Source organism: Lycium ferocissimum, chromosome 7, assembly GCF_029784015.1.
Source record: "Lycium ferocissimum isolate CSIRO_LF1 chromosome 7, AGI_CSIRO_Lferr_CH_V1, whole genome shotgun sequence".
Lineage (NCBI taxonomy): Eukaryota > Viridiplantae > Streptophyta > Magnoliopsida > Solanales > Solanaceae > Lycium > Lycium ferocissimum.
In genome coordinates this window covers 9,504,751-9,532,668 of record NC_081348.1, presented here as the reverse complement: position 1 = coordinate 9,532,668, position 27,918 = coordinate 9,504,751, and the positions used below count along the sequence as shown (strand labels likewise).

The 27,918-nt window shown below is 40.3% G+C and overlaps 3 protein-coding genes across 3 annotated transcripts; all 3 read right to left on the bottom strand.

Annotated features, from left to right (window-relative positions):
• Positions 1 to 432: 432 nt before the first annotated feature.
• On the bottom strand, positions 433 to 1,358 carry LOC132061903 (uncharacterized). The gene is made up of 3 exons (XM_059454580.1): positions 1,316 to 1,358; positions 853 to 1,228; positions 433 to 745 (listed from the first exon to the last, which is right to left on the bottom strand). The coding sequence occupies exons 1-3, from the start codon at positions 1,356 to 1,358 to the stop codon at positions 433 to 435; spliced, it is 732 nt and encodes a 243-aa protein (XP_059310563.1).
• Positions 1,359 to 1,600: 242 nt separating this feature from the next.
• Positions 1,601 to 2,131, bottom strand: LOC132061902 (uncharacterized). Its single transcript, XM_059454579.1, has one exon. The coding sequence runs from the start codon at positions 2,129 to 2,131 to the stop codon at positions 1,601 to 1,603; it is 531 nt and encodes a 176-aa protein (XP_059310562.1).
• Positions 2,132 to 25,333: 23,202 nt separating this feature from the next.
• Positions 25,334 to 27,674, bottom strand: LOC132063290 (pectinesterase 4-like). Its single transcript, XM_059455769.1, has 2 exons — positions 26,405 to 27,674; positions 25,334 to 26,305 (listed from the first exon to the last, which is right to left on the bottom strand). Exons 1-2 carry the CDS (start codon positions 27,480 to 27,482, stop codon positions 25,611 to 25,613), a joined length of 1,773 nt encoding a protein of 590 aa, XP_059311752.1. The 5' UTR covers positions 27,483 to 27,674; the 3' UTR covers positions 25,334 to 25,610.
• Positions 27,675 to 27,918: the final 244 nt, after the last annotated feature.

Genomic DNA, 27,918 nt, shown 5'->3' with positions numbered 1-27,918 from the left:
TAGACGGATTTCATTCCATCATGCTTTACTCAGACAACACATAGAGTGATGTACTTTTTTTTTTTTTTCAACTCATGAGACTGAGCTTAGAATAAAACTCTAAGCGGCCTACGTACCTCGGTGAAGAGGATCAAGTCATTCCGTAGTTCAGAAAGAATGAGTTTTTTTTTTTTTTTGGTATCCTAACTTTTTCCTACGCCGCCCCTTGCGAGGTTTTCAACCTAGCGGACATTTTTTTTTGTGTCCTAACTTTTGGCTAGGCCACCTCTTATGAGATTTTCAACCTAGTGGACATTTTTTTTTTGGGGCCGTGTACAGTTTATACTCTTGCGAGCCAGGAGTTGCATGCAATTTATGCTCGTGCCTTAAGGAGCGTCGTCTTGCTTCAAGGATAGTACTTCTTTAAGAACTTTGCGTTGATAGGACCGATCCTCAAGCCATCCGCATCAACAAGCTTGTAAGCGCCACTTGAATATGCTTCTTGTACGACATATGGTCCATCCCATTTTGAGGTGAATTTTCCCCAGACTTATGGGAAACAATGATGGATCTTCTTACTACAAGGACTTGATCTCCCACTTGAAAGGACCTCAAGTGAACCTTTTTGTTGAAGGCACGAGATATACGGGCTTGATAACATTCAAGATTTTGTTGAGCCTCCAGCCTTTTCTCATCAAGTGCTTCTAACTCTGCAAGACGCAATCGAGCATTTTCCTCTTCAGTGAGCCCTTGTTGAATAGCAAGTCTAAAGAAGGTATTTGGCGGTCAAGTGGTAGGACTGCTTCAACTCCATAAGCAAGCGAGTATGGGGTTGCTTGCGTTGGTGTGCGGTAAGTCGTTCTATATGCCCACAAAGCTTCTTCCATTCGTTCATGCCAATCTCGTTTAGACTTGGAGACAACCTTCTTCAATAAGTTACATAGAGTCTTATTGAACGCTTCAGCTAGACCGTTGGCGACAGCATGATACGTAGAAGATTTACGCTGCTTGAAGCCGAAGAGATCACAAATCTTGTTCATCAATTTGTTATCAAATGGCTTGCCATTGTCCGTTATTATGTAACGAGGAATGCTGAAGCGGTAGATGATATTTACTCGGATGAAGTTTGCAACATTCTCCTTTTTCACTTCTTTAAGAGCAACAGCTTCGGCCCATTTTGAGAAGTAGTCGGTTGCAGCCAAGATGTACAAGTGTCCACCAAAGGATTTCGACAACGAACCAATGACGTCTAACCCCCAAGCGTCATATGGCCAAGATGCAACGGTCGGGTGTAATGCTTCAGGCGGCTAATGTATAAAATTCGCATGAAACTGACAAGCCTTGCATCTTCGAGCATAGTCCAAGCAATCTTTCACCATCGTTGGCCAATAATATCCCATCCTTTTTATGTGAAAGTGGAGCTTTGGTCCAGATTGATGTGATCCACATACTACTGAATGTGCTTCTTGCAAAGCTTGGACTGCTTCCTCCTCCCCCAAACATCGCAAGAGTATTCCCTCAAAAGATCTTGTATATAAAGTATCCTTGTAATAAAGGAATCGAGGTGCACGACGACGAATTTCGGTTCTTCTTCTTGTATCTTCTGGCAGTATCCCATAACTCAAGTAGTCAATGATGGGTTGTCGCCAGTCTTCCTTTGCAGCCTCAGAAACTTGACTACGAGATACTCAATCTCATTTTTCGCGCCTTCTTCCTCATTTGGCGGAGGGATTACCCGTTTTTGACAGATAGTCACTCGTGTTTGATCTGGCAGAGTAAGCGCTGAAGGTAGAGCAGCTAAAGTATCGGCTTTCTTATTTTCCCTCCTAGGAACATGCTGAAGAGTCACGTCTCCAAGCCATCCTATCAACTTCTGAGCATAACCATAATAGGGGAGTAATTTGGGCTTCTTGACATCATAGCTTCCTAAGAGTTGATTGATTATCAACTGAGAGTCACCAAAGACTTGCAACTGCAACTGCTTCATGTCGACGGCCATTTCAAGTCCAAGTATTAGTGCCTGATATTCAGCGACATTGTTGGAGCAACATTGTGTCAAAGTAAAGGAGTATGGTAGAACTTCTCCTTGCGGAGTAACAAACACCACACCAGCACCAGCCCCATCACGTTGTGCAGCACCATCAAAGTACATTTTTCACGGAGCTTGAATTTCAACGACTATTGCATCTTCGTCGGGAAGTTCATCAGTTAGTTCCCAATTATCAGGCATCGGGTGATCCGAATCCGCATGCCTATCCTTTTACAGCCTTTTAAGGGATGTATGTAATCTCAAATTGTTGAAACTGGAGGTACCACCTTGCCAGTTGATCACTGAGGAATGGTTCGACATCACAAACTTGATGGGATTTGCTCTGGAAATAAGGTTAACACTATGAACTTGAAAGTAGTGCTTCAACTTCTGAATTGAGAAGACTAGTGCCAAACACAACTTTTCAATTGGCATGTAATTCAGCTCATTTGGTATCATCATTCTGCTTAAGAAGTAAAGAGAATTTTCTTTCCCTTCACTATTCTCTTGGGCCAACAACGCTCCAACCGACCTTTCTTGTGCTGAAATGTATAATATCAATGGTTTTCCGTGTACGGGGCTACTAGAACTGGAGGCTTCATTAAATATGACTTGATATTCTCGAAGGCATTAGTACATGCTTCGTCCCACTTGAAAGGGATGCCCTTCTTTATGAGACGACTGAATAGTTGGCAGCTTCCAGCTAAATTTGAAATGAATCTCCTAATGTAAGCTAGCTTCCCTTGCAGACTTTTTAACTCATGGATATTTCGAGGCTCGGACATTTTCAAAATCGCATCAACTTTGGCTTGATCTATTTCGATTCCTCGATGTCGAACAATGAAACCAAGCAATTTTCCAGAAGTAACTCCAAAGGCACATTTCAATGGATTCATTCGAAGTTGATATCTCTGAAGTCGCTCGAACACCATTCTCAGATCTTGAAAGTGGTCGCTCGTCTTTCTTGATTTTACCACCAAGTCATCCACATAGCATTCAATATTTTTGTGGAGCAAATCATCAAAGATATTCGGCATAGACCTTTGATATGTGGCACCAGCATTTTTCAAACCGAAAGGCATCACTTTGTAACAATAAATACCTTTGGGTGTACGAAATGCAGTAAGCTCTTCATCTTTTGGTGCCATACAAATTTGGTTATAGCCGGATGAATCGTCCATGAAAGACATCGCCTCGTAACCAGTGGCAGCATCAATCATCAATTATGGGATGAGAAGCAAAAAATCATCTTTAAGGTATGCGTTGTTAAGATCCCTGAAGTCAACACAAACTCGAATTTAGCCAGTTTTCTTTTTCACGGGAACAATACTCAAAATCCATGTGGGATATTTAACTTTACGAATAAAGCCAGCTTTAATGAGTTTGTTGACTTCATTTTTGATTGAAGGAACCAAATCTGGTCTGAAATGCCTTTAGGCCTGCTTAACAGGACGGGCACCATTCTTGACAGCCAGATGATGGACTGCTACTTTGGGATCTAATCCAGGCATCTCTTTATAACTCTAAGCAAAAACATCCCTATACTCTTTGAGTATTTCAATGTAAGTGTCTTCTTCATCAGCTGTTAGAAAAGCACTTAGGTAGGTGGGCTTTGAGTCTTCATCAGTACCAAGATTAACTTCTTTCATGGAGTTTACTGTGGTCTTCACCCCTTTTTTAAGTTTTGGAGGAGCATCTCCAGCATCTTCATTTTCTTGAGGATCACCATCATTGAAAGATATGTGGTAACACGCGGAGATGTCCTCCAACTTCTCAGCAACCTCCATCTGAAATGAAGTATCTTGATCACTTTGTGTAGTAATATGACATAAAGAACCTACACTTTGCTCATCATCGTCATGCTCCTTGGTATATACCACAGTGTGAGACTTTGCTTTTAGCACCTCCCCACATGAAACCACAAGGTTTGTTTGTCGCTTCATTCTAGAAGGAATCAAACTTTGTATATTCTTCTGGGTTCTAGGCAAAGCGAGCGTTTTAACGCTTTGATAATTTCTGCGAAACTTGTTCTTCCTCTACTTTTTCAGCTTCAACGGCCCCAATCTCTCAAACACAAAAGCTTTTGCGGTTGACTTTCCAAGACGATCAAACACTGAAGGCCTTTTGTTGGAAGCAACAGACTCATCTTCCAGAGTGATGTAGTTAGTACTTGCCCTTCTAATGGAGATGCGAACTGGCGAAGGTTGTTTGTATCCCAAACCTTTACGTAATTGCGTCATGGTAGCTCTTGATAGAAGTTTCCCTAACTTTGAAGGCTCATTGGGGTTGTACCCAGCCTTGACAAATAACTTGTAAGCATTTGGATCAAAGCCTTCATTTGTACGTTTTGTAGGGAGCGCCATATTTTGCGGTGAATTCTGAGCCATGAAGTCTCCAAGTAGCTTTGAGGACAAATTTATTGCATCAATTCGTCTGACAAGGAAAGTTAGCCCTCCTAGCACATTTCCTTGAGTTTCAGATGGTTGCCCTTCCTCTTTCTTTAACTTTGGAACATAGCAGAGCACGAGAGTTGTCTTCTTCTTCTTCTTCAAAGACACAATATTCCTTTTATTCGGACTGGGGTGCGACACCCCAGTATCGACTCCAGCTTTTCCATTGGTCTTATCAGCTCTTTTAGTCGCGACCTTCTCACTGTTGGTCCTTGCGATGTCGTTGACTTTTACTTTTCTCACAATGTAATTCTTCAAGTAGAACTTCGCATCGACGAAGTGTGACTCTGCTTCAGTAAATGGCTTATCATCAACAACTATCTTCTTTTTAACACTGCCTTTGAGATACTTCAAATACTGATAGTAGGAGGATAGGACAACTTTGCTCTCATGTATCCATGGCCTGCCAAGCAACATATTATACAAAGTCTTTGCATCGATGACATGCATCCATGCACTTGACCGCAAATTTTCGATAGTGATATCTACTTTGACAAAGACCTATGGCTCGTTGCCTCCCTTGATTGAATCCTTGTATCATTAAGCGGCTTTCAGAAAGTTCTTCAGTTGTGATGCCACGTTCATTCATTATGCGAATAGGAAGAAGGTTAACTCCAGATCTATCATCTATCAATATTCTATTTATCCTCTTCTCGAGGGCACAACCCACCATGTACAATGGACGATTGTGTAGTGTTTTACCAAGTAGAAGATCGTCATATATGAATGTGATTCTTGTATCACATATATGTACCTCTTTCGAAGAAGATTCAATAGGCTTTTCAGATAATGACAGAGACAATGTTGATAGGCTTTCATCATTTACTTCGTCTTTATCAGTATTGAAGCATGATGCCTCAATGTTGTCTCGAGCAGTCGTATTGCGGAACCAACTTAGTAGGAATTCCCCCAAAGTCACGGGATGTCATAGTTCTTGGTGGTAGTTCTCCTCCACTTTTGCTTTCTTCGGACGCTCAACTGATTTTTGCTTCCTTGGTCTTCTAACCATCCTTTTCCTCGTTGGTTGTTTAGATGGTTCTTCTTGTGGACTTGTTTTACAACGTCTATGCCTAGTCACCAGAATCCAACCTTTATCATTGGCTTCATCAACTTGGGTTCTATCTTCCTCTAATAGTCCTTCCTCATGTTCTTCAAAGCTGCATATCTGGACCGGATCGAAAGAGCCAAAAGTGATAGAGATTTGATTCGAACTTGCCTTCTCATCATCAAGAAGAACCTTGTTTTCATTAGCCAACTGCATAACTTTGTCCTTAAATACAAAGCACTTCTCAAGAGGGTGACCCACAAGTCGATGATATTTGCAATAGTTCGGGTCGTTTGTTATTTCAGCTTCGTTGGGCCGCTTCATCTCCTCGGTAACTCAATGAGTTTCGGCTCCAAGTAGTTCATCAAAAATTTCAGGGACATCAGAATCTAGGAAGGAGTATTCTCTTTCTTGCATCTCCTTCAAGGTCGACTTTCGACTTTTGTTATCTGGGAAGGAAGTTGCTTTCATACTCTGCTTCTTACTCACCTTCGTAGTAAACTTTACAGGCGAGACATTAACGTTTATAGATTCTTTGTTGTCACTCTTGGGAACGGACTTACTCCATTTCTTGGGTTGCTGCTTGTCCTTTCCTTTGCGAGGGTCGTAGACAGGTATTACTTCATTCCCAGTAGAAAACATGCTCAATTTCATGTCATGAGCACGAGTAGCTAGTTCTTCAAAAGACCTTGGCTTAATTCCTTGCAAGATGTAGTGAAGGCCCCAATGCATTCCTTGGATACACATCTCTATTGCAGAAGCTTCGCTGAGCCTATCTTTGCAGTTTAGGCTTGCATTTCTCCATCGATTGATGAAATCGATAACTGGTTCGCCCTTCCTTTGGCGAGTGCTTGTAAGTTCAACCATGCTCACGGTACGCCTTGTGCTATAAAAGCGGTTGAGGAACTCCTGCTCTAGTTGCTTCCAACTATCGATAGAATTAGGCTCAAGATCAGTGTACCAGTCGAAGGCATTTCCTTTAAGGGAGCGGGCGAACTGTTTGACGAGATAGTCTCCATAGGTCCCAGCGTTGTTACATGTTTCAACAAAATGTGCAACATGTTGCTTTGGATTTCCCTTGCCTTCAAATTGCTGAAATTTAGGAGGTTGATAACCGGCGGGCATCTTGAAGCTGTCAATTCTTGTAGTGTACGGCTTTTCGTAAGTAAACGAAGACTTGGTAGCAACTTCATACTTATCCTTGATAGTCCCTTCGATGAATTCCTTTAGTCGGTCAAGCGAAATCATCCCTTCAGAAGAAACAGGAATTTTCTTTGTAGGTGGTACTTGTTTTGCACAAGGTTCAGTCTCTTGTACTTCTGGACCCTTCCCAGGTGCGTGGCTGGATTCTTCTTCCATTAATCCATCCATCTTGTCCATCAACTTCTCAATCCGAGCATCTTGATTTTGCACATGCTTGGCTAAGCCATCAATCACCTTTGCCAAGTTTGTCAGTGTCTCCTCCATTGACGAAGCGTTAGTTACCATTGCTTGCATGATTGTTGGGGATGTTGGAGAATAGCATGGATTATCACATAAGTTGATCTTTGACTGGCCTACTTCAATTGGTGTGAGTGGAGAGGATCCGTCACTTGAAGTATCATCATCTTCTTTCATAGCAGAGTTCTTGGATCCAGAGAGATCAAGTAGAGCTGTGAGTCTTCTTAATCTTTTTAGCAATGTCTTTGCCCTTCCTCTGATGCATCAGTAGTGGATCTCGCTCCTTTTGGAGATGAAGATCTAAAAACAGGAGTTGTTACGGACGACACTTGGAGTGCTTGTTGTCCCAACATGCTTGCTTTGCTCCTCGTAACTGGTCCAATGCTACTAAAAGTAACGACGATGATGCTTTCCACATCAGCAGAGAACTTGGAGCTAGCAATCTTAGAGGAAATTGATTTGGAGTTGATCTTCTTTGAAGTCATCTCGATGTTATTAAACTTTGATGATTGAAAAGTTGAGATGAGAGGTAAAGATTGTCCCACTGGGCGTGCCAGAATTTGTAGACAATAAAATTCGCGTCGAGAAAATAATAATCAAGACAGGAAAATATCGGAACAATCGTAGTATTTGATTTCAGAATATGAGTTTTACAATCTCTATGATTCCTCTGATTCGGCTTTTCAACAATAATTTCAAGGGCTTTTGAGCTTATTCTTGAACTTGATGGATTTGATCTTGACTTGTACTTGAATTCAAGGGCTTTTGAGCTTGATCTTGAACTTGTACTTGGATTCAAGGCTTGAAGCTTGATCTTGAATCTTCGTCTGGATCTCTAGAACTTCTAGAGAAACACTTGAATGCTTGAACGTTTTTAGCGTGTAAAGATCTGCAACGTTTGATCCACGAGCTCTCCCTAGCTTCTTGTTAGAATTTCTGTCCCCCTTTCTGAATTATGAGACCCCTATTTATAGTTGTAGGATGGAGGAGTTGTGATAAGGACAGACTTCTTTCAACCAATAAGATTTAAGCTGACATGTCGTTATCTGATTAGCCAGAACATGTCACTTGTACACGTGGCACATCTTCATTGGCCTTTGATTTGACTAGGCATGCTGCATCATTTTGACACGTGGCATGACACTATAGGCTCCTTTATTTGACTTGGTGTGCCACGTCATTTGACACGTGGCGTTGATTTGGGCTTCTAGGATTAGATGACATCTTAGGCTTAGCAAAAATGGGCTCGTCATTTATAGCCCAATTAAATGGGATAGCCCAATGCATTTGGTCATTCTTTAATTAAATCCATATTTATTGGACTTAAAAAATTAATCCAATTACATTAGCCCATAATTTATTTGGACCAATATACCTTGAATTTAATATAATGCAAATTATTATATGGATTTAATTTTAATAAAATTTATACCACTACAACGGGAAACAACCATCCAGCAGAGTGTTACTGAACTAATTCTGTGCGTTCAATCTGGCACACGTGGCTACGCACGTGACTTCACCATATCAAACAACTACAAGTCTACAAACCTAAATCCCCTAATTGCCTATGAATTCCTCCACTCAAGGTACATTACAAACAGATATCTATAGTTGTAGAAAGAGAATATAGTGCCTTATGTATTTTCATTTTCATCTTATTTTAGTTTTGTAGAGCTTGGAGTAGCTAGAGAAAAGGAGAAGAACTAAGGGTTGGTAATTAATTTGATTTTGTACACGTGGGATGCTCCACACGGTAGCTGTTTATCAGCAAATTATACCGAATCTTTAAGTTGCCTTTGGAGTAATTGTTTTCTTGCTCATTCAAGTTCATTCTAAGTTACTTACAACCCTCGGCGGCAGTTACTTACAACCCTGGGCGGCTGGGCCTATTATAAGAAGAATTATCAAGAGTTGGTGGGATATGAAAGCCAAAAGTGAAGTGCATAAACTGATCTCACAAATTGCTCCAGTGTTCATGTGTTGGAAAATTTAAGAGAGTGGACTGCTTCTGCTTGCAAATATGGAGATCAAAGGAAGATTAATCACAACAAAATGCAGTTCCATGTCATATGGAACATACATGCTGCCCTACAGATTATGCATCCATCTTGCATCATTTCTGATTACTGCCATAATATGTGTGACACAATAGAGAGACTGAAACCGGTTGTGAGCATGCATCAGGCAAGTCACCTGGCTAAAACTAGAGATAGGACATATCAAAATTAATATAGATGGAAGCTACATCAACGGTATTAATGGTGCTGCTGTAATTGGTGGTATTATCAGAGATAGTAATGGGGACTTCATCATGACTTTCTCAGTGTAAAAGCAACAACCAAGCAGAGGCTCATGCTGCCAAGTATGCTACACACTGGGGCATAAACAATGGATTTGATACATTCATACTGGAGATGGATTCTTTGGTGATTCTTAATATGCTCAACAGAAGATTCTTTGGTGATTCTTAATATGCTCAACAAAAGAGAGACTAATAATCTCAAGCTCAAGAAGATTATCTATGAAACTGATCTTAACGTCAGAGATGCTACTGTTAATATTTCACTGCTTTAAAGAAGCCAATAATGTCACTACTAAAAATTCTCTATTTTCCCACTAAAAAATGCTCAGTGGCTATTTCCCACTAAATGTTGGTGAGAAAAATCTAAATAGTAGTGTTTTTCACAGAGAAAAATCATGAAGTTTCTCAGCGTTTCAATGAAAACCTGTTTCCCACCATGCATTTTCCTAGTGAGCTGGTTCGGTAGGAATGAGGTGGAAAAATCATATTTTATAGCAAAAATTTTCCACGGAATATCGGTGGGAAAAACCTTAATTTCTAGTAGTGTGTGGCTGACTACTTAACAATCTACTAGTGTTAATGAAACTTTATTTTCCTTTCATCAACAACTCCCTAGAGAGGTCGAAGGTTTAATTCAACTAGACAAAAGACATTTGCCTTCTATGCAAAGAAGATACAAAAATGTAATTTTTTGTAAGTTAATTTTTTTTTATGGTTGTCAGAAAGGATCATGTATAGGCTAATCTTTTCTACTTTTTAGGATAGTTGGATAGTTTTTGGTGATGAACTTTATAAGTTAGAGGTAAGATTCATGTCCCCTCTAACAAGTGTAACTTTTTGGATTAATAGACATGGTGTCAAGCCTACCCCCAAACCAAAGGGATCACAACCTAAGTTGAATGCTTAATAATAAAATAAAAAAGAAGTTAACTCATGTGCTTTTGTTTTCCAAGAGAAGTTAAAAACTCTTTTGGTTACCTTATCTGTCCATTATTTTCTCCTTTTTTTATGATGGGTAAAATCTTTTCTTTTCTTGTTCTTCTTTTTCTTTTAAGTCATAGGTATTGTCCCATTAAAAAAAAATTATACAAACTTTCAATTCATCGGTCACCCGATTTTCCTCTTCCGGAATGAGTCATTGAAAAGTCAGAAATATGTTTTAACTTAAAACTTAAATCAAATTTTATGTTATTACTTATTCTGTCTTTGATAAAGATTTCAATTATTGAAATCAAGAAATTACAATTGATCAAATTGTTGGGAAGAAACAAGCAACAGCCAAATTGCACGACGAGGTAACAGCAGAAGAAATATTCAAGTCAAATCTTCCCACGCTATTTGAACCAAGAGAAGACAATAAACACTAGCATAAATGGAAATCCGGGCAGTAGCTATACCAACAATAAAATAGCAAAGCAAACAGAAATAAATCGAATGCAAAAGACACCAAATTTATGCGGTAAACCCCTTCAAGGTGAAGAGGAAACATCCACGGGACCTCCGGCCCACAAAAGCTCCACTATAATCAACAAGAGTTACAACAATTTTCTCCAAATGGCTGCAACAACAAAGCCAAGCACGGAGCAACAATACATAAAAGATAGCACCAAAACTAGTGAAGAAAGGATAGAAATCACCCCTAAAAATGAGCTACTGTTCGTACTCAAAAACTAGAGCTACAGATCACAAAATCCGATCTCTACCGTTGAAATCGAAGAACCAGATGTTAAGAACCCCTAGTTCAAATTTTAGCTCGATCCAACGGTTAACAATCGGAAAATGCAATTTAAAGTGGACTGCTGTAGCAGAAAATTTCTGGACGAAAATCTGTTTTCTCTCTCATGTGTTTTCTCTCTATATGCTGCTATGAATTCACTCTTGTGTTCTAAAAATAAGACCTAAATTGATCCTACATATAGAGAAAATTTTGGGCAAAAATGGCCTGGTCCAAATTGGATTGGGTTTTGTTAATCCAATTCCACATAGGAAGGAAAAACCCAAAAATCTAACAATTCTCCCACTCCCGACTATGTGGAGGAAACCACCATCCCAGCGATCAAGCTACACTCTAAATCTAAACTTGCAGCCAATCCCAGAACAACCTAAATGGATGACATCTTCACAACCGGAGAAAAGATTTCATCAAAATCAACTCCCTTTTTCTCATTAAAGCCCTTGACAACCAATCTAGCCTTGTACCGTGGAACTGAGTTACCATCTTCATGTTTCACCCTAAAAACCCACCTGTTTTTCAAAGCTTTTCTATCTCTAGGAAGCTTAACCAGATCAAATGTATGATTATCATAAAAGGATTTAATCTCATCTTGCATAGCACCAAACCACATTTCTTTTTCTTCACTATCCATGGCCTCATCAAAAATTTTAGGTTCTCCCCGATCAGTAAAGAGTACAAACTCACTAGGAGAATAACGAGGTGAAGGTACTTTCTCTCTAATAGATCTTCTAAGAGAACTCTGTGGAGCATCAATAGCAGCTGGTTGCTGGCCAACAACATCATTTTCCATTAGTAGCATTAACAACATCATGCTGGTCATTCTGAACATGATCACTATCTTCATTATCAACTTGATCTTCATTATTTTGAAGATTTTCTTCAGGTGCAATAGTTACAGAAACTAGATCAACATCAACTAAGCTCTCATTGCTCTGAGAATCAACCTTTCCTGGTTTGTCAAAATCTTCAATTGTTTGGTCTTCAAAGAACACAACATCACGGCTTCTAACAAGTTTCTTCTCAATTGGATCATAGAAACGATAGCTAAATTCGTCATGACCATAACCAATGAAGATACATTGCCTAGTTTTAACTTCCAGCTTTGACTCTCATCCTTAGGAACATACACAAAAGCCTTAAACCCGAAGACTCTTAGATGAGCATAAGAGACATCTTTACCAAACCAAACTCTATCAGGGACATCACTATCCAAAGCAACAGTAGGAGATAAATTGATAACATAAGCAACAGTATTAAGTGCTTCTGCTCAAAATGAATCTGGCAGCTTCGCATCTGAAAGCAAATATCTAACCCTCTCAACTAGAGTTCTGTTCATCCTCTCTCTTAAACCATTTAACTGAGGAGTCTTTTGAGGAGTTTTTTGATGCCGAATACCCTACTGTCTACAATAATTATCAAAGGGACCAATGTATTCACCACTATTGTCTGAGCGGATGCTTTTAATTTCTTCCCTGTCTGTCTCTCAACCAAGGCCTGAAAATTCTTGAACACATCAAGTACTTGATCCATGGACTTCAAAGGAAATATCCAGAATTTGCGAGAATGATCATCAATAAAAGTCACAAAGTAAAGTGCACCACCACGAGAGCTTACTTTAAAAGGACCGCACAAACCAGAATGTACCAACTCCAGAAAATCCAGCTTTCTTGAAGGCGAATGACTCTGAAAGAAAACTATTTTCTGTTTCGCGGTTAAGCAGTGAACATATCTCTTTAACTTTGCTTGTTTCACTCCATAAAGCAAATTCTTCTTAGCCAAGTTATCAATCCCCTTCTCGCTCATATGACTCAGCCTTCTATGCCATAACTCTAATGAAGTACCATTCTCCACCAAATTTACTGAGTCACCATAAATGGAGCCCTGAAATAAGTACGAGTCAGATATCTTGTTACCTTGAGCCACAATCATTGAACCTCTAAGAAGCTTCCACTAGCCACCACTAACGATTTGATCATAACCCTAATCATCAAGCTTTCCTACAGAAATCAAATTTAGACGAACATTTGGAGCATGCTTGACTTTGTTAAGAACCAACCTCGAACCATTCTTACTTTTCAAGCAGACTGTGCCAATACCAAATAGCTCAACCTCACTATCATTGCCCATTCATAACATTCCAAAATTACCCAGAGTATGAGAAGAAAATAGTTCGTTCTTTGGCGTGACATGAGAAGTGGCACCTGAATCCATAAATCAGGTAGAATCATCACAAACAAGATTGATATCACTTTTACCACAAGCAACAAGAAGATCATTTTCAGCAACAATAGCAACACATTTTTCATTATTTCCATCTTTCTTTTGCTTTTTCTGGTTTCTCTTAAACTTGTAGCAATGTTTCTTGATGTGCCCTTTTCAAGTGACAATATTCACATGTAAGATTCCTGTACCTCGAGGATCTTGACTTGCTTCTACTTTTACCTTTATCATTTTGACCTCTGAAACTCCTTCTCCCTCTGTCTTCAGTAACTAAAACATCGGAGTGTGAAGCTGAAGAAGACCAAGCTTGAGATCTTCTTCTCATCTCTTCATTCAAAACACCACTCTTAGCATATTTCATAGTTACACCATCACTGAGAGCATAATTAGTCAAAGAAACTCTAAGGGTTTCCTAAGAGTCTGGCAAAGTATTAAGAAGCCAAAGTCCCTATATTTCTTCATCAAACTTCACACCCATTCCAGACAGCTGATCAAGGACACCCTTGTCACGACCCAACTAGGGGCCATGACGGGCACTCGAAACTGACTACCGAGCACCACTCATTATGCCAATCATCATACCTAACCCAGAACATACACAATCTTCAAGGCAACACACACACACACACACACACACACACACACACACACACACATATATATATATATATATATATATATATATATATATATATATATATATATATATATATATATCATATACCTATATATATATTATGAACATACACACATCTCCAAGGCAACACACACACACACACACACATATATATATACACACACACACATAGCCCCCACGGCTTCAAAAATAATATACAGAAATATACACTTAAGTATTCATGAGACAACAACTACCCACGCATCCGTATCTACGAGCCTCTACTAGAGTACTGAGACATAAGGACGGGATAGGATCCCGTCATACCCGAATATGTACACAAAATAATGTATCGAAAATGGCACCTCCGAGATAGTGGAGTGCCCCTATGAATCTGCTGAGTAGCTTCTAGGAATCTGGCCCACCTTTCTGTCTACCTGTGGGCATGAACACAACGTCCAAAAAGAAAGGAGGTCAGTATGAACAATGTACTGAGTATGTAAGGCATACATAATAACATAATAAGGAAATGTAGAAAGCATAGGAAGAAGAGATAACTGTAACTACTTGCCTCTTGAGTCGGAATCATGTATTCTTACTTTTTACCTTTATAACATCTCACACATACATACATGAACTGTCTGAATCAATAACATTATTAACCCGCGTCCGGGTAATCATATCACGCCGCCTACTAGTGGTGCCATGTCCGGCCGGGGGTAGGAACGGTGTTACCATAAACCGTTGCCTTTGGCCGTGTCATGCCCGACCATCTAGGCATGGCGTCACCATAAGCCGCCCGCCTTAGTGGTGTCATGCCCGGCCATCTAGGCACGGTGTAATCATACATATATATTTATCATGGAGCATGCATAAAAGCTCAAGTAAACACTGTAACTCTATCGGAGTGACATAAGGTCGGTAATCTCCGATTATATTATGAAACATCATGATCGCCGTGTCTCACCTTGAAGGAACTAACATTATAAGGTGAGACTAGCAATAATGAATAACATCAAAGAATTCATGCAACAAGATCATTATTCTCATAATGGCATCATGTCATAAGCTTTAGAATTCCTGGACATAGGATCATCATTATCATTATCATAACACATTTCTTGTCTTTATCTCACGGGAAGCTCTTAATAATCATAGCCTTATAGCTTTCGGAATGTAAGAAAGTCATGGAAGGATAAGGGAAATAATGTCATAGGAGTCATGCCTTGGAAAAGAAGGGGCTAGCCTCACATACCTTTACGTCTCCTTAACGACTAAGTGTTCTCTTTCCAAGTTCACAACTCTACATCAAGAGAATTCGTGCTAAATTAGATCATTTCAAACATGCTTGAGTCTAAACTAAAGCGACTAAAAGCTAACGAAAATTGGGCAGCATTTCCTTTGTTTCAATAACTTTTTCAATGTAATAAAACAACTCCCAAATAGCAATGGCAACTCCCATAATATCACAATCAATAAATTTCTCAAGTTAAACATTGTTCACTTCTCAAATTCACTTTCAAAGTCATCCATAACCATGACTACAATACCACAACATATTCATTCTTCCCATAATACTTCCTCAACGTCATTAACATTATTCATAACAAGATTATACTCATCCTATACTAAGAATCATGACTCAAATTAACTTACTACTCAAAATACCATTATTTCCATATTTGAGCTCATATGCTATTTTCTTCTCTAATCCAAATCTTTCAATCACCCAATACTTTTAATAACATAAACTAGATCTAAAACTCACCTTTGATTATGTAGAAATGATCTTTGGATAAAGATACTTCAACTGAGAAAAACCCCAACTCTAATACCAAAGGATTTCTTGACTTCTACAAACCCTAGTGAACATATTTGCACTTGATTCTCTTGATTCTTGGTGTTTAATCTTTGATTTCTCTTGGATTTGCTCGTGATTTTGGGATTAGATCATGAGAAGACTTGTTGAGAGAGTTTCTAGAGATTTCTACGTCTAAAAATGGTGAAAATATGATTTTGGGTCGAATTTGGTCTATTTATAGTAGTCTAGAAAATTCTGGACCAACATAATATGCTGCGAAGTTGCAAGGTCGCAAAGCGTGCTTTGCTAGACGCATGTTGTGTCGCAAGCCTTGCAACATCGCCAAATTTCACTGTCACACTTTGTTGTGCAACTGCGTGGCCGCAAAGCGCACTTTGCTGCTCGCATGTTGCGCCACATATTGCGCCATAATGTGACACTTTGCCAAACTTTCACCGAAACATAACTCCGATGATCCGACGAGTCTTAAATCTTCCTGACGCTTACTAAACATGGTTTTACTCCATTATATACCCAAGATGGACATATCTATCCTCATGACCTCTAAAAATTTGTCCTACTTTCCAAGACTAGGACAACTAACATTCAGCAAAACTCAACGTATGAAAATGCGAGGTGTAACATCCTTTCCCCCTTGGAAACATTCATCCTCGAATGTTAGACTCTTAGGAATCCTATAAAAATTCGCCAGAGTTTCTCCTATAAATATGCCACTATCATCCTGTCTCAACAACCCAAACTATATAACGGCTCCCCGGGCCGCAACAACAACAACAATAATGGCCACACACGACCAAAACATCATAAAGAGAAAGCATTACATACCTGAGGACAATGGTATCTCTTCCTGAATCTCCTCTGGAAGTGGAAACAAATACGGATACCTGGACTTCATATCTTTTTGCTTCCGTTATCTCTTCTCTATTATTGTTTCTCCACAGAACCTTAACTGAAGCTACGTCTTTAGTTCTGAGTTTCCGCATTTGCCTATCTAGTATGGCAACGGGTACCTCTTCATAAGCCAACTTCTCGGTAACTTGAACATCATCTACAGGCACGATTCTGGATAGATCTCCAACACGTTTGCGGAGCATCGACATATGGAAAACGGGGCTGACTGATTTAAGCTCTGGAGGTAAATTCAGTTCATAAGCTACTTGGCCCACCTTGCGTACAATCTTATAAGGTCCAATATAGCGGGGACTAAGCTTGCCCTTCTTGCCGAATCTCATTATACCTTTCATCGGCGACACTTTCAAGAACACCCAATCATTGATTTGGAATTCCAAGTCTCATCGGTGGTTGTCCGCATAAGATATCTAGCGGCTTTGGGCTGTTAACAATCAGTCTCTCACAAGCTTTTCCACCGTTTACTGAATCAATTCTGGACCTATTAATTGTGTCTCTCCGATTTCAAACCATCCAATTGGCGACCTACACTTCTTTCCATATAAAGCTTTATACGGGGTCATCTGGATGCTGGAATGATAACTGTTGTCATAAGAAAATTCAATAAGTGGTGAGTGATCATCCCACTTACCTCCGAAGTCTAATATGCATGCCCGTAACATATCTTCCAAGGGTTGAATAGTGCGCTTAGCCTGTCCATCAGTTTGTGGGTGAAATGTTATGCTAAGTCTCACTTGAGTACCCAGACCTTCTTGGAAAGACTTCCAAAATTTAGCAATAAATTGTGCTCCTCGGTCTGTGATAATAGACACTGGGGCACCATGAAGTCGCACTATCTCCTTAAGATACAACCGCGCGTAATCCCTTGTTGAATATGTGGTTTTGACTGGAAGAAAATGGGCCGACTTTGTCATTTATCAACAATTACCCATATGGAGTCATATTTGCGCCGGGAACGAGGCAAACCTACAATGAAATCCATGTTGATCACTTCCCACTTCCGAGCTGGGATTTCCATGGCTTGTAACAATCCTCCTAGCTTTTGATGCTCGATTTTCACTTGTTGGCAATTTGGACATTGAGCTACAAATTCTGCTATATCTTTCTTCATCCCATCCCACCAATACATTGATTTGAGGTCATGGTACATATTTGTCGCTACTGGATGAATGGAATAACGAGAATAATCAGCTTCTTTCAGAATCTGGTGGCGTAATCCTGCAATATCTGGGACACATAGTCTGCCTCGATACCTGAGAATCCCCTCTGCGGAAATCTCAAATGGTGACTTTTCCTTCTGGGGGAGGGGGGAGGGGGGTTGTATCTTTGTAATAACTCAACTTGGGATCTTCATATTGACGCTTTTCACCTCCATGTCTAGGGACGAAATTGCTGGATTATGAACAATAACCCTTGCATTACCTGAGTCCATTAAACGAACTCCTAGGCTAGCTAGCTGGCGGAGCTCACGGACTAATTCCTTCTTTTCCGATTGAACGCCACATAGACTGCCCATGGATTTATGGCTAAGTGCATCAGCCACCACATTTGCTTTTTCGGGATGATATAAGATACTCACATCATAGTCTTTCAATAGCTCTAACCATCACCTTTGCTGTAGATTCAACTCCTTCTGTTTGAAAATATATTGGAGACTTTTATGATCTGTATAAATATCAACATGTACACCGTACAAGTAATGTCTCCCTATTTTTAGCGCATGACTAACTGCGGCCAATTTAGGATCATGGGTCGGATAGTTCTTTTCATGTTTCCGCAACTATCAGGAAGCATAGGTAATGACTTCACCGTACTGCATCAACACACAGTCTAACCCAACACCAGAGGCATCACAATACACAACATAACCATCTGGCCCTTCTGGGAGTGTCAGGACTGGGGCTAAAGTTAATTTATCCTTCAATTCCTGGAAACTGCGTTCAAAAGCATCGGTCCACTGAAATTTTGCTGATTTCTGAGTTAGCTTCATTAATGGTGCTGAAATAGAAGAGAATCCTTCCACAAATCTTCTATAATAGCCTGTTAATCCCAAGAAGCTACGGACCTCTGTAGGTGTTGTAGTCCTTGGCCAAGCCTTCACAACCTTAATTTTTTGAGTATCAACTCGAATGTCGTCAGCTGAAATGATATGGCCCAGAAAAGTTACAGAATTCAGCCAGAACTCACATTTCAAAAATTTAGCATACAACTCATGAGTCCGAAGAATCCCAAGGATGATACGCAAATGGTCTGCATGCTCCGCTTCTGTCCAAGAGTATACTAGGATATCATCAATGAACACGATCATAAACAGATCTAAGAAAGTCCTGAATATATTATTCATTAGATTCATAAATACTGCCGGAGCATTAGTAGACCCAAATGACATCACTCGAAACTCATAATAGTCATATCTAGTTCTGAAGGCCATTTTCGGAATATCCTCTTCTCTAACTCTCACTTGGTGATACCCCGATCTCATATCAATTTTGAAAAACCATTTGGCACCCTGCAGCTGATAGAACAAATTATCGATTCTTGGAAGTGGATACTTATTCTTTATCGTCACCTTGTTCAAATGTCTATAATCAATGCACATTTGTATGGAGCTGACCTTCTTTCTCACAAACAAGACAAGTGTTTCTCATGGCGATGAACTAGGCCTAATGAATCCCTTCTCAAGCAAATCTTTCAGTTGTGCCTTTAGCTCTTTTAATTCTGCAGGAGCCATTCTGTAAGGAGGAATAGAGATTGGTTTAGTATCCGATAACACATCAATAGCAAAATCAATCTCCTGCTCCAGTGGGAGGCCTGGAAGTTTATTTGGAAATATATCCAAAAATTCATTTACTACTGGGTCGGATTGAAAAGTCAGCGGCTTTGCTTCGGTGTCATGAACTCGGACTAGATGATAAATATAGCCCTTTGCAATCATCTTTCTTGCTTTGAGGTAAGAAATAAACTTACCCCTCGAAGATGCTGTATTGCCCTTCCATTCGAGCATTAGTTCCCCTGGAAATTGGAACCGAACTATTTTTGTTCTACAATCCACATTAGCATAACAAGAGGCCAATCAATCCATGCTCATAATCACATCAAAATCTAACATTTCCAGCACAACCAAATCAACTTTGGTGTGACGATCACATGCCACAATCATATAATTCTTATACACTTATCTAGCTATTACGGGATCACCAACCAGAGTAGATACCTTGAAGGGTTTAATCGATTCGGGTTTCACCCCAATTCGACTAGCAATATAAGGAGTGATATAAAACAACGTAGAACCCGGATCAATCAATACATAAACATCATGAGAGAATATGCATAATATACCTGTAACCACGTCCGGGGAGAACTCAAGATCCTGACGTCCGGCTAAAGCATAAATACAGGGCTGGTGCCACCTGAACTGGATGCTTCCCCTCTACCCCTACCGCGGCCTGCTGGAATTTGGGGATTCTGCCCTACTGGACGTACAGATGAGGAAGAACTAGCTGCGGATCCTGTGGGCTGGGCCCCAACTCTACCACCCATCGACGGGCAATCGCGCATCATGTACCCGGCCTGACCATAGGCATAGTAAGCATCTGAGCCCTGACGACACGGACCCAAATGTAACTTCCTACGCTGGCTGCATCGTGGAATTGGTGGTCTCCTCTGACTATAATCACCTCCAAAATGGGAACTCGAAACTCTCGAGCTCTAAACCTGTCCTGAATAAATGGGGCGGTCAAATCTCCTACCCATAAATCGAGGAGGTGCACTAGTCACCGACTGGCCTGAATACCTAGAGTATGACTGCGTCGATCCCCCCTATAGTCACTGCTGGCACCAACAGACCTAGCTCTCTTACTCTTCCCCCTGTCAACATTATGCTCATCTCTGTGCGGTCTCTGCTGCTCTTCTAAGTTTTGGGCGTGGACCTGACTACGGGAAATGTCCAACCCCTCATGTAGTGAAGCTGTCAAGTAATCCTTGAACAAGTGTGGCCCTAAGCCACTCACAAATCTATGTATTCTATCTCCCATGTCAGCCACCATAGTTGGCGCATATCTAGCCAATGAATTAAAGTGAAGTCTATACTCCCGAGTACTCATATTCCCTTGCTTAAGATTCAGAAACCTATCAGCTCGGGCCCTTCGAACCTCGGGTGGCAAATAGTGATGAAGGAAAGCATCTACGAATTCCTGCCAAACTGGGGGAGGTGCATTTTCCTTCCTTGAAGCTATCCAATTATTATACCATAGAACAGCGACATCCCACAATCTATAGGACGCTAACTCCACTGACTCAGTATCAGAAGCATGTATAATCCTCAACGTCCTTAACATCTCGTCTATAAAACCCTGTAGGTCTTCATTCGGCTTCGACCCGAAAAATTCCGTCGGGTTCAAACTCATAAAATCACGGGCTCTGGCACTAGTGGCTCTATTATCTAGACCCGTACTCTGCCGCTGAGCTTGAGCAGCAACTAGCTGGGTCAATAATTTAATAGCCTCCATTATCTGTTAACTCGAAGCACCCGCTGGAGAAACTGGAGGCACTGGAGCTAGAGTGGAGACCTCTTCATGCCCTTCTGCTACTGGAGGAATAGAGGTAGCATGCGAGGGAGTGGCACTCGAGCCTCGCTATGTCCCAGCTCGGCCGGGGTTCTCGGTACCGGGTACCTTCTCCAGTAGCGGCTAGTATTGCACTGACTTTCTTCTTCTTTCTCAGAGGCATCGCTGAAAATTAAACAGGAAAAGATTAGATAGTTGTATCCTTAACTTGGCTTTATCGCACAATCTAAGATAGGAAAGGAAGATCAATAGTTCCTAAATGGCACGCAGCCTCCTATTTATAAGTGTAGCGCGCTTCACACCCATAAATAAGACTCTACTGGACACGGCTCGTGGACACACCCTACGATGGAACTGCTCTGATACCACTTTGTCACGACCCGACTAGGGGCCATGACGGATACTCGGAGCTGACTACCGAGCACCACTCATTATACCAATCATCATACCCAACCTGAACATGCATAATCTCCAAGGCAACACATACATATATACATAGCCCTCACAGCTGCAAAAATGATATACAAAAATATACACTGAAGTATTCATGAGACAAAAACTACCCACGCATCCATATCTACGAGGCTCTACTAGAGTACTGAGACATAAGGACGGGACAGGACCCCGTCATACCCGAATATGTACACAAACTAATGTATCAAAAATGGCACCTCGGGGATGGTGGAGTGCTCCTATCAATCTGCTGAGTAGCTCCTAGGAATCTGGGCCACCTCTCTGTCTACCTGTGGGCATGAACACAGCGTCCAAAAAGAAAGGACTTCAGTACGAACAATGTACTGAGTATGTAAGGCTTACATAATAACATAATAAGGAAATGTAGAAAGCATATGAAGAAGAGATAACTGTAACTACTTGCCTCTTGAGGCGGAATCATGCATGCTTACTTTTTACCTTTATAACATCACACACATACATACATGAACTTTTTGAATCAATAACATTATTAACCCGCGTCCGGGGTAATCATATCACGCCGCCCACTAGTGGTGCCATGTCCGACCAAATAGGCATGGTGTTACCATAAGCTGCCCGCCTTAGCGGTGTCATGCCCGGCCATCTAGGCACGGTGTTACCATAAGCCGCCCGCCTTAGCGGTGTCATGCCCGGCCATCTAGGCACAGTGTAATCATACATATATATTTATCATGGAGCATGCATAAGAGCTCAAGTAAACACTGTAACTCTATCGGAGTGACGTAAGGTCGGTAATCTCCGATTATATTATGGAACATCATGATCGTCATGTCTTACCTTGAAGGAACTAACATTATAAGGTGAGACTAGCAACAATGAATACCATCAAAGAATTCATACAACAAGATCATTATTCTCATAATGGCATCATGTCATAAGCTTTAGAATTCCTGGACATAGGATCATCATTATCATTATCATAACACATCTCTTGTCTTTATCTCACGGGAAGCTCTCAATAATCATAGACTTATAGCTTTCGGAATGTAAGAAAGTCATGGAAGGATAAGGGAAATAATGTCATAGGAGTCATGCCTTAGAAAAGAAGGGGCTAGCCTCACATACCTTCACGTCTCCTTAATGACTAAGCGTTCTCCTTCCAAGTTCACAACTCTACATCAAGAGAATTCGTGCTAAATTAGATCATTTCAAACATGCTTGAGTCTAAACTAAAGCGACTAAAAGCTAACGAAAATTGGGCAGCATTTCCTTTGTTTCAACAACTTTTTTCATGTAATAAAACAACTCCTAAATAGCAATAGTAATTCCCATAATATCACAATCAATAGATTGCTCAAGTTAAACATTGTTCACTTCTCAAATTCACTTTCAAAGTCATCCATAACCATAACTATAATACCACAACATATTCATTCTTCCCATAATACTTCCTCAACGTCATTAGCATCATTCATAACAAGATTATACTCATCTTATACTAAGAATCATGACTCATATTAACTTACTACTCAAAATACCATTATTTTCATATTTGAGCTCATATGCTACTTTCTTCTCTAATCCAAGTCTTTCAACCACCCAATACTTTTAATAACATGAACTATATGTAAAACTCACCTTTGATTATGTAGAAATGATCTTTGGATGAAGATACTTCACTTGAGAAAATCCCCAACTCCAATACCAAAGGATTTCTTGACTTTTACAAACCCTAGTGAGCCTCTTTGCACTTGATTCTCTTTATTCATGGTGTTTAATCTTTGATTTCTCTTGGATTTGCTCTTGATTTTGGGCTTAGATCATAAGAAGACTTGTTGAGAGAGTTTCTAGAGATTTCTAGGCCTAAAAATGGTGAAAATATGATTTTGGGTGGAATTTGGTCCATTTATAGTAGTCCAGAAAATTTTGGACCGACGCAACATGCTGCAAAGTTGCGAGGGCGCAAAGTGTGCTTTGCTAGATGCATGTTATGTCGCAAGCCTCGCAACATCACCAAAATTCACTGTCACACTTTGTTGCGCAACTGTGTGGCCGCAAAGCTCGCTTTGCTGCTTGCATGTTGCGCAACTGTGTGGCCGCAAAACTCGCTTTGCTGCTTGCATGTTGCGCCACATATTGCTCCATAATGTGACACTTTGCCAAACTTTCACCGAAACATAACTCTGATGATCCGACGAGTCTTAAACATTACCGAGGCTTACTAAACATGGTTTTACTCCATTATATACCCAATATGGACATATCCATCCTCATGACCTCTAAAAATTTGTCCTACTTCCCAAGACTAGGACAACTAACATTCGGCAAAACTCAACGTATGAAAATGCGAGGTGTAACATCTGAAAATCATTTATATGATCAGAATTAGGACTGCCCTCTTTGTATCTAATATTCATTAATTGTTTCAGTAGGAACAACTTATTATTGCCAGCCTTCGAAGCATAAAGTGTCTCGAGCTTTTCCCACAAGCTTTTAGCATTTGTCTCATTCACAATATGATTTCGAACATTATTTTCAACCCATTGCCTAATGTAGCCACAAACCTGTAAGTGCTCAAATTCCCAATCCTCATCTTCAATAGACTCGGGTTTCTTAGAAGCAAACACAGGTAAATGTAATTTCTTAACAAATAGAAGATCTTTTATCTTGCTTTTCCAAATATGGTAATTACTGCCATTTAAGCAAATCATCTTGCTCATATTTGCCTCCATCATTCAAATAGACGATCAGCACAACCAAATAAAATCACAAGCTCTAATACCACTTTGTTCGGAAGAAACAAGCAACAACCAAATTGCATGACGAGGTAACAGCCGAAGAAATACCCTAGTCAAATCTTCCCACACTATTTGAACCAAGAGAAGACAATAAACACTAGCATAAATGAAAATCCGGGCAGCAGCTATACCAACAACAAAATAGCAAAGTAAGCAAAAATAAATCGAATGCAAGAGACACCAAATTTACGTGGAAAACCCTTCAAGGTGAAAGAGGAAACATCCACGGACCTCCGCCCACAAAAGCTCCACTATAATCAACAAGAGTTACAACAATGTTCTCCAAATGGCTACAACAATAAAGCCAAGCACGGAGCAACAATACATAAAAGATAGCACCAAAACTAATGAAGAAAAGATAAAAAATCACTCCCCAAAAATGGGTTACTGTTCGTACTCGAAATTGGAGCTACAGAACACAAAATCCGATCTTCACCGTTGAAATCGAAGAACCAGATGTTGAGAACCCTTAGTTCAACTTTCAGCACGATCCAACGGTCAACGAATCGGGAAACACAATTTAAAGCGGACTGCTGTAGCAGAAAATTTCTGGACGAAAATCTGTTTTCTCTCTCACGTTTTTCTCTCTATATGGATGCTATGAATTCATTTTTGTGTTCTAAAAATAAGACCTAAATTGATCCTATATATAGAGGAATTTTTGGGCAAAAATGACTTGGTTCAAATTGGATTGGGTTTTATTAATTCAATTCCACATAGGAAGGAAAAACTCAAAAACCTAACCATTCAAATGACATGGAAAAGATTAGTCGCAAGTCTACTTGAAAAAGGCCTAACTTTAAACCTTTCAGGGTATTCTATTGCATGTAAATAAAAGGTGAAGCCATAAAACGAAATGAGAGTATTTTGTGGATTCTTTATCTTATTTTCAACTTATTCCAGCTTTCTTCTGGTCCACATCTAAATCACCGAAATAAATTGACTTTTGACACAATGAAGAAAGAACTAAACATGACGGAATTAATTCACGATCTGTAAGTAAGAACAAAATTATTCTGAATTTGTAGAAGGACAATTTTTGACACGTGTAATTAGGAACATTAAGTACAACAAATTACACACACAAGAATGAAATATGTTGGGTCATAAATATATTATTCCTCTAAAAAATAGTATTTATTTTTTTCATAAAAAAGATGCTAGCTTCTCCAACAAAAAAGAATCCCATGCAAAAAGCATGTACACATAGCTAGGGGGTTGAGAAGTTAGGTAAATCAAAGTGGGAATGAATGTTGTTTGCTCTATTTTCCACCAAGACCAACGTAGTAAGGTGCACTGGTGCCAGGCAACCATTCATTAGCATTAAGAAAAGTACCAACAGTGTATTTAGTCGCTTCCTGTGGGCTAAGGACCTTGTAATTCTTGATGAGTTTGTTCCTTGCGTTAGTTGCAGCACCAGGTCCTCTGTTGCCATACTCATACATAAAACATGTTTCGTGAAATTTTGCACCATCCCATATCATAAATCCCTCGGGCCTAATGAGGTCACCGATCTCATTTTCCAGGAAAACATTGGTCGAGAATGGCTTCCACGGTCGTGCTAAGTAATTTTCCAGTTTCAACCTATCTGGGTAGTATTCTTTGTCTGCTACGATCTTGCAGTTTTGGATTACCACCCCACTGATTTTGTCCGCTAATTCCTTCCCATCAGCTGTGACGCAGTTCTTCGACTTAGGCCTTCTTAGAATGATCTCACTGTTCTGGATCACACATGACCCCATCCCGAATATGAAATCTATGGTACCTGAGATCACGCAGTTGCGGTAGAATTGCCTGCCTGTTTGGTAGTACAACGTGTCTTGGAACGCCTCTATGCTGCAGTCGAATACCGCCCCCATATCTCCGGAGATCCTAAGTGCCACCGCTTGTTCCCCTGCTGGACCAGCAGTGTTACGGAATGTAATTCCCTTCGCTAGGAATCCATCGCTGTTAACACCTGCAAACATTGTGATTTGAATAATTAATATTTACTAATTTAGCAGTCCACACTGGCTAACCAACAAATAGTGTACGTATGTATGTAATGAATACTTACCGACTGTAGCACAACCCGTGGTGCTGAATTTCATTATTTTAACATTTTTGTCACAAGTGATGATAGATTTCCCTGCGCCGTCACCATACATGAACACGTTTGGTTGCTTTTTGTCGATAAGTACCTGTTCCTCGTAAACCCCAGCCTTGATGTAGATAATGTATCTGCCTTGATGATTTGGTGGGTAAGCTCTGATAGCATCCTGAACGGTCTTAAATTTGCCACTTCCATCCTTGGCAACCACTGCGTGAGGAGTTATTGGGCCAGACCCGATAGGAGGAAGTGGAGCGCCCCCTCCTGGAGCAGCACCACCTTTTCCTTTCTTTTTCGAGGGTTTTCCCAAAAGCTTACGATCAGCAGCGGGGAACCATGTTGGGTAACCGTCCTGATCGATCTTGTTTAACTCGAGGAGACGGCGGTGAGGAGAGCTGTTGGTGTTATCGAGGAGACCTTCGGGGATTTGAATGTTGAAGGATTTCAAAACCTCCGACATCTTTGCTATGATGTTGATCGCGTTGTTGGTGAGCTGAGTAGCGTTCGTCAACCCTTTTTCCATAACGGATTTGTACTCGGGAGTTGTTAGTTGATCAAGGCATATGGATTGGTAGGAGTAGACAGTGCCAATCCAATTCAACAGATCATATGTGTACTCATGGAGTGACTCAATATCCGTCTCACCGACCAATGCGAGCGAGTCCTCGAGCTCTTCGATGGCGAATTGCAAGAACTGCTTGCAATCATCCACCGCCATGTGATTGTAAGGGTCCGTTTCTTTGTTAACCGAAGTTTTTTTAGCCTCCTCCATACCCTTTTTCACTTCTTCCACAGTGTTTTGGAAGGCAGCCATTAGGTAGTCCTTTATTGTAGCGGACTCATTTTTGGCTACCCCTTCGAGTGACTTGGCACATGCGTCTTTGAAATCAGCGGCCTGACAGAACTCGTGTACTTTTTTCATTTGGACTTTGGTGTTTTTATCTTCTTTGTGATCCCCATTTTGGTGGACAACGACCACCACTCCAATTATCACACCAACTAAAAGAACTAATGATACTAACGAAACCACTATTTTCCCCACCATCTTTTCGATCTTTTCTTACTCTCTTTTCATAAGTCTCTCTCTTTTTTTGTTTTTGGTTTTGATAATACTCTTTCCCTCCTTCCTATAGAATACAACGTAGAAGGAAAAAAGGAAAGATGGTAGTGGTCACAACGAGGAAACTCCTCTCGTTGGTGTTTATTGTGTTATTGAAAATCGAAGAGAAGATGGATGATTGAATTGTGATGTTGTGAGGAGCTTTTTATAGGGCTAAGGAGAGAAAGTTCTAACCTACATTTGCATGGCAACACTAGCATGCAGCAGAGTTGTTTGAGGTATTCTGCGGAGATAACCTCTAAAATCATGGAATGACCAATAACTCAATGCCCATATATGGGTGGCTTTGAATGTGACTAAATGTGAAGAAATGTTTGGTGAGAGATTTCAATGTTACACCACTAAATAGTAACAACTTAAT

What these genes read in the sequence shown, in the direction of transcription:
- LOC132061903 (XM_059454580.1), bottom strand. Translation starts at nt 1,358, where the DNA reads ATGGTGAAAGATTGCTTGGACTATGCTCGAAGATGCAAGGCTT. An exon ending in TGCTCGAAGATGCAAGGCTT is followed by an intron (nt 1,229 to 1,315) that starts GTCAGTTTCATG and finishes CTTGGGGGTTAG; the next exon opens with ACGTCATTGGTTCGTTGTCG. An exon ending in GAACGAATGGAAGAAGCTTT is followed by an intron (nt 746 to 852) that starts GTGGGCATATAG and finishes TACCTTCTTTAG; the next exon opens with ACTTGCTATTCAACAAGGGC.
- LOC132061902 (XM_059454579.1), bottom strand. Translation starts at nt 2,131, where the DNA reads ATGTACTTTGATGGTGCTGCACAACGTGATGGGGCTGGTGCTGGTGTG.
- LOC132063290 (XM_059455769.1), bottom strand. Translation starts at nt 27,482, where the DNA reads ATGGTGGGGAAAATAGTGGTTTCGTTAGTATCATTAGTTCTTTTAGTT. An exon ending in CACGGGTTGTGCTACAGTCG is followed by an intron (nt 26,306 to 26,404) that starts GTAAGTATTCAT and finishes CAATGTTTGCAG; the next exon opens with GTGTTAACAGCGATGGATTC.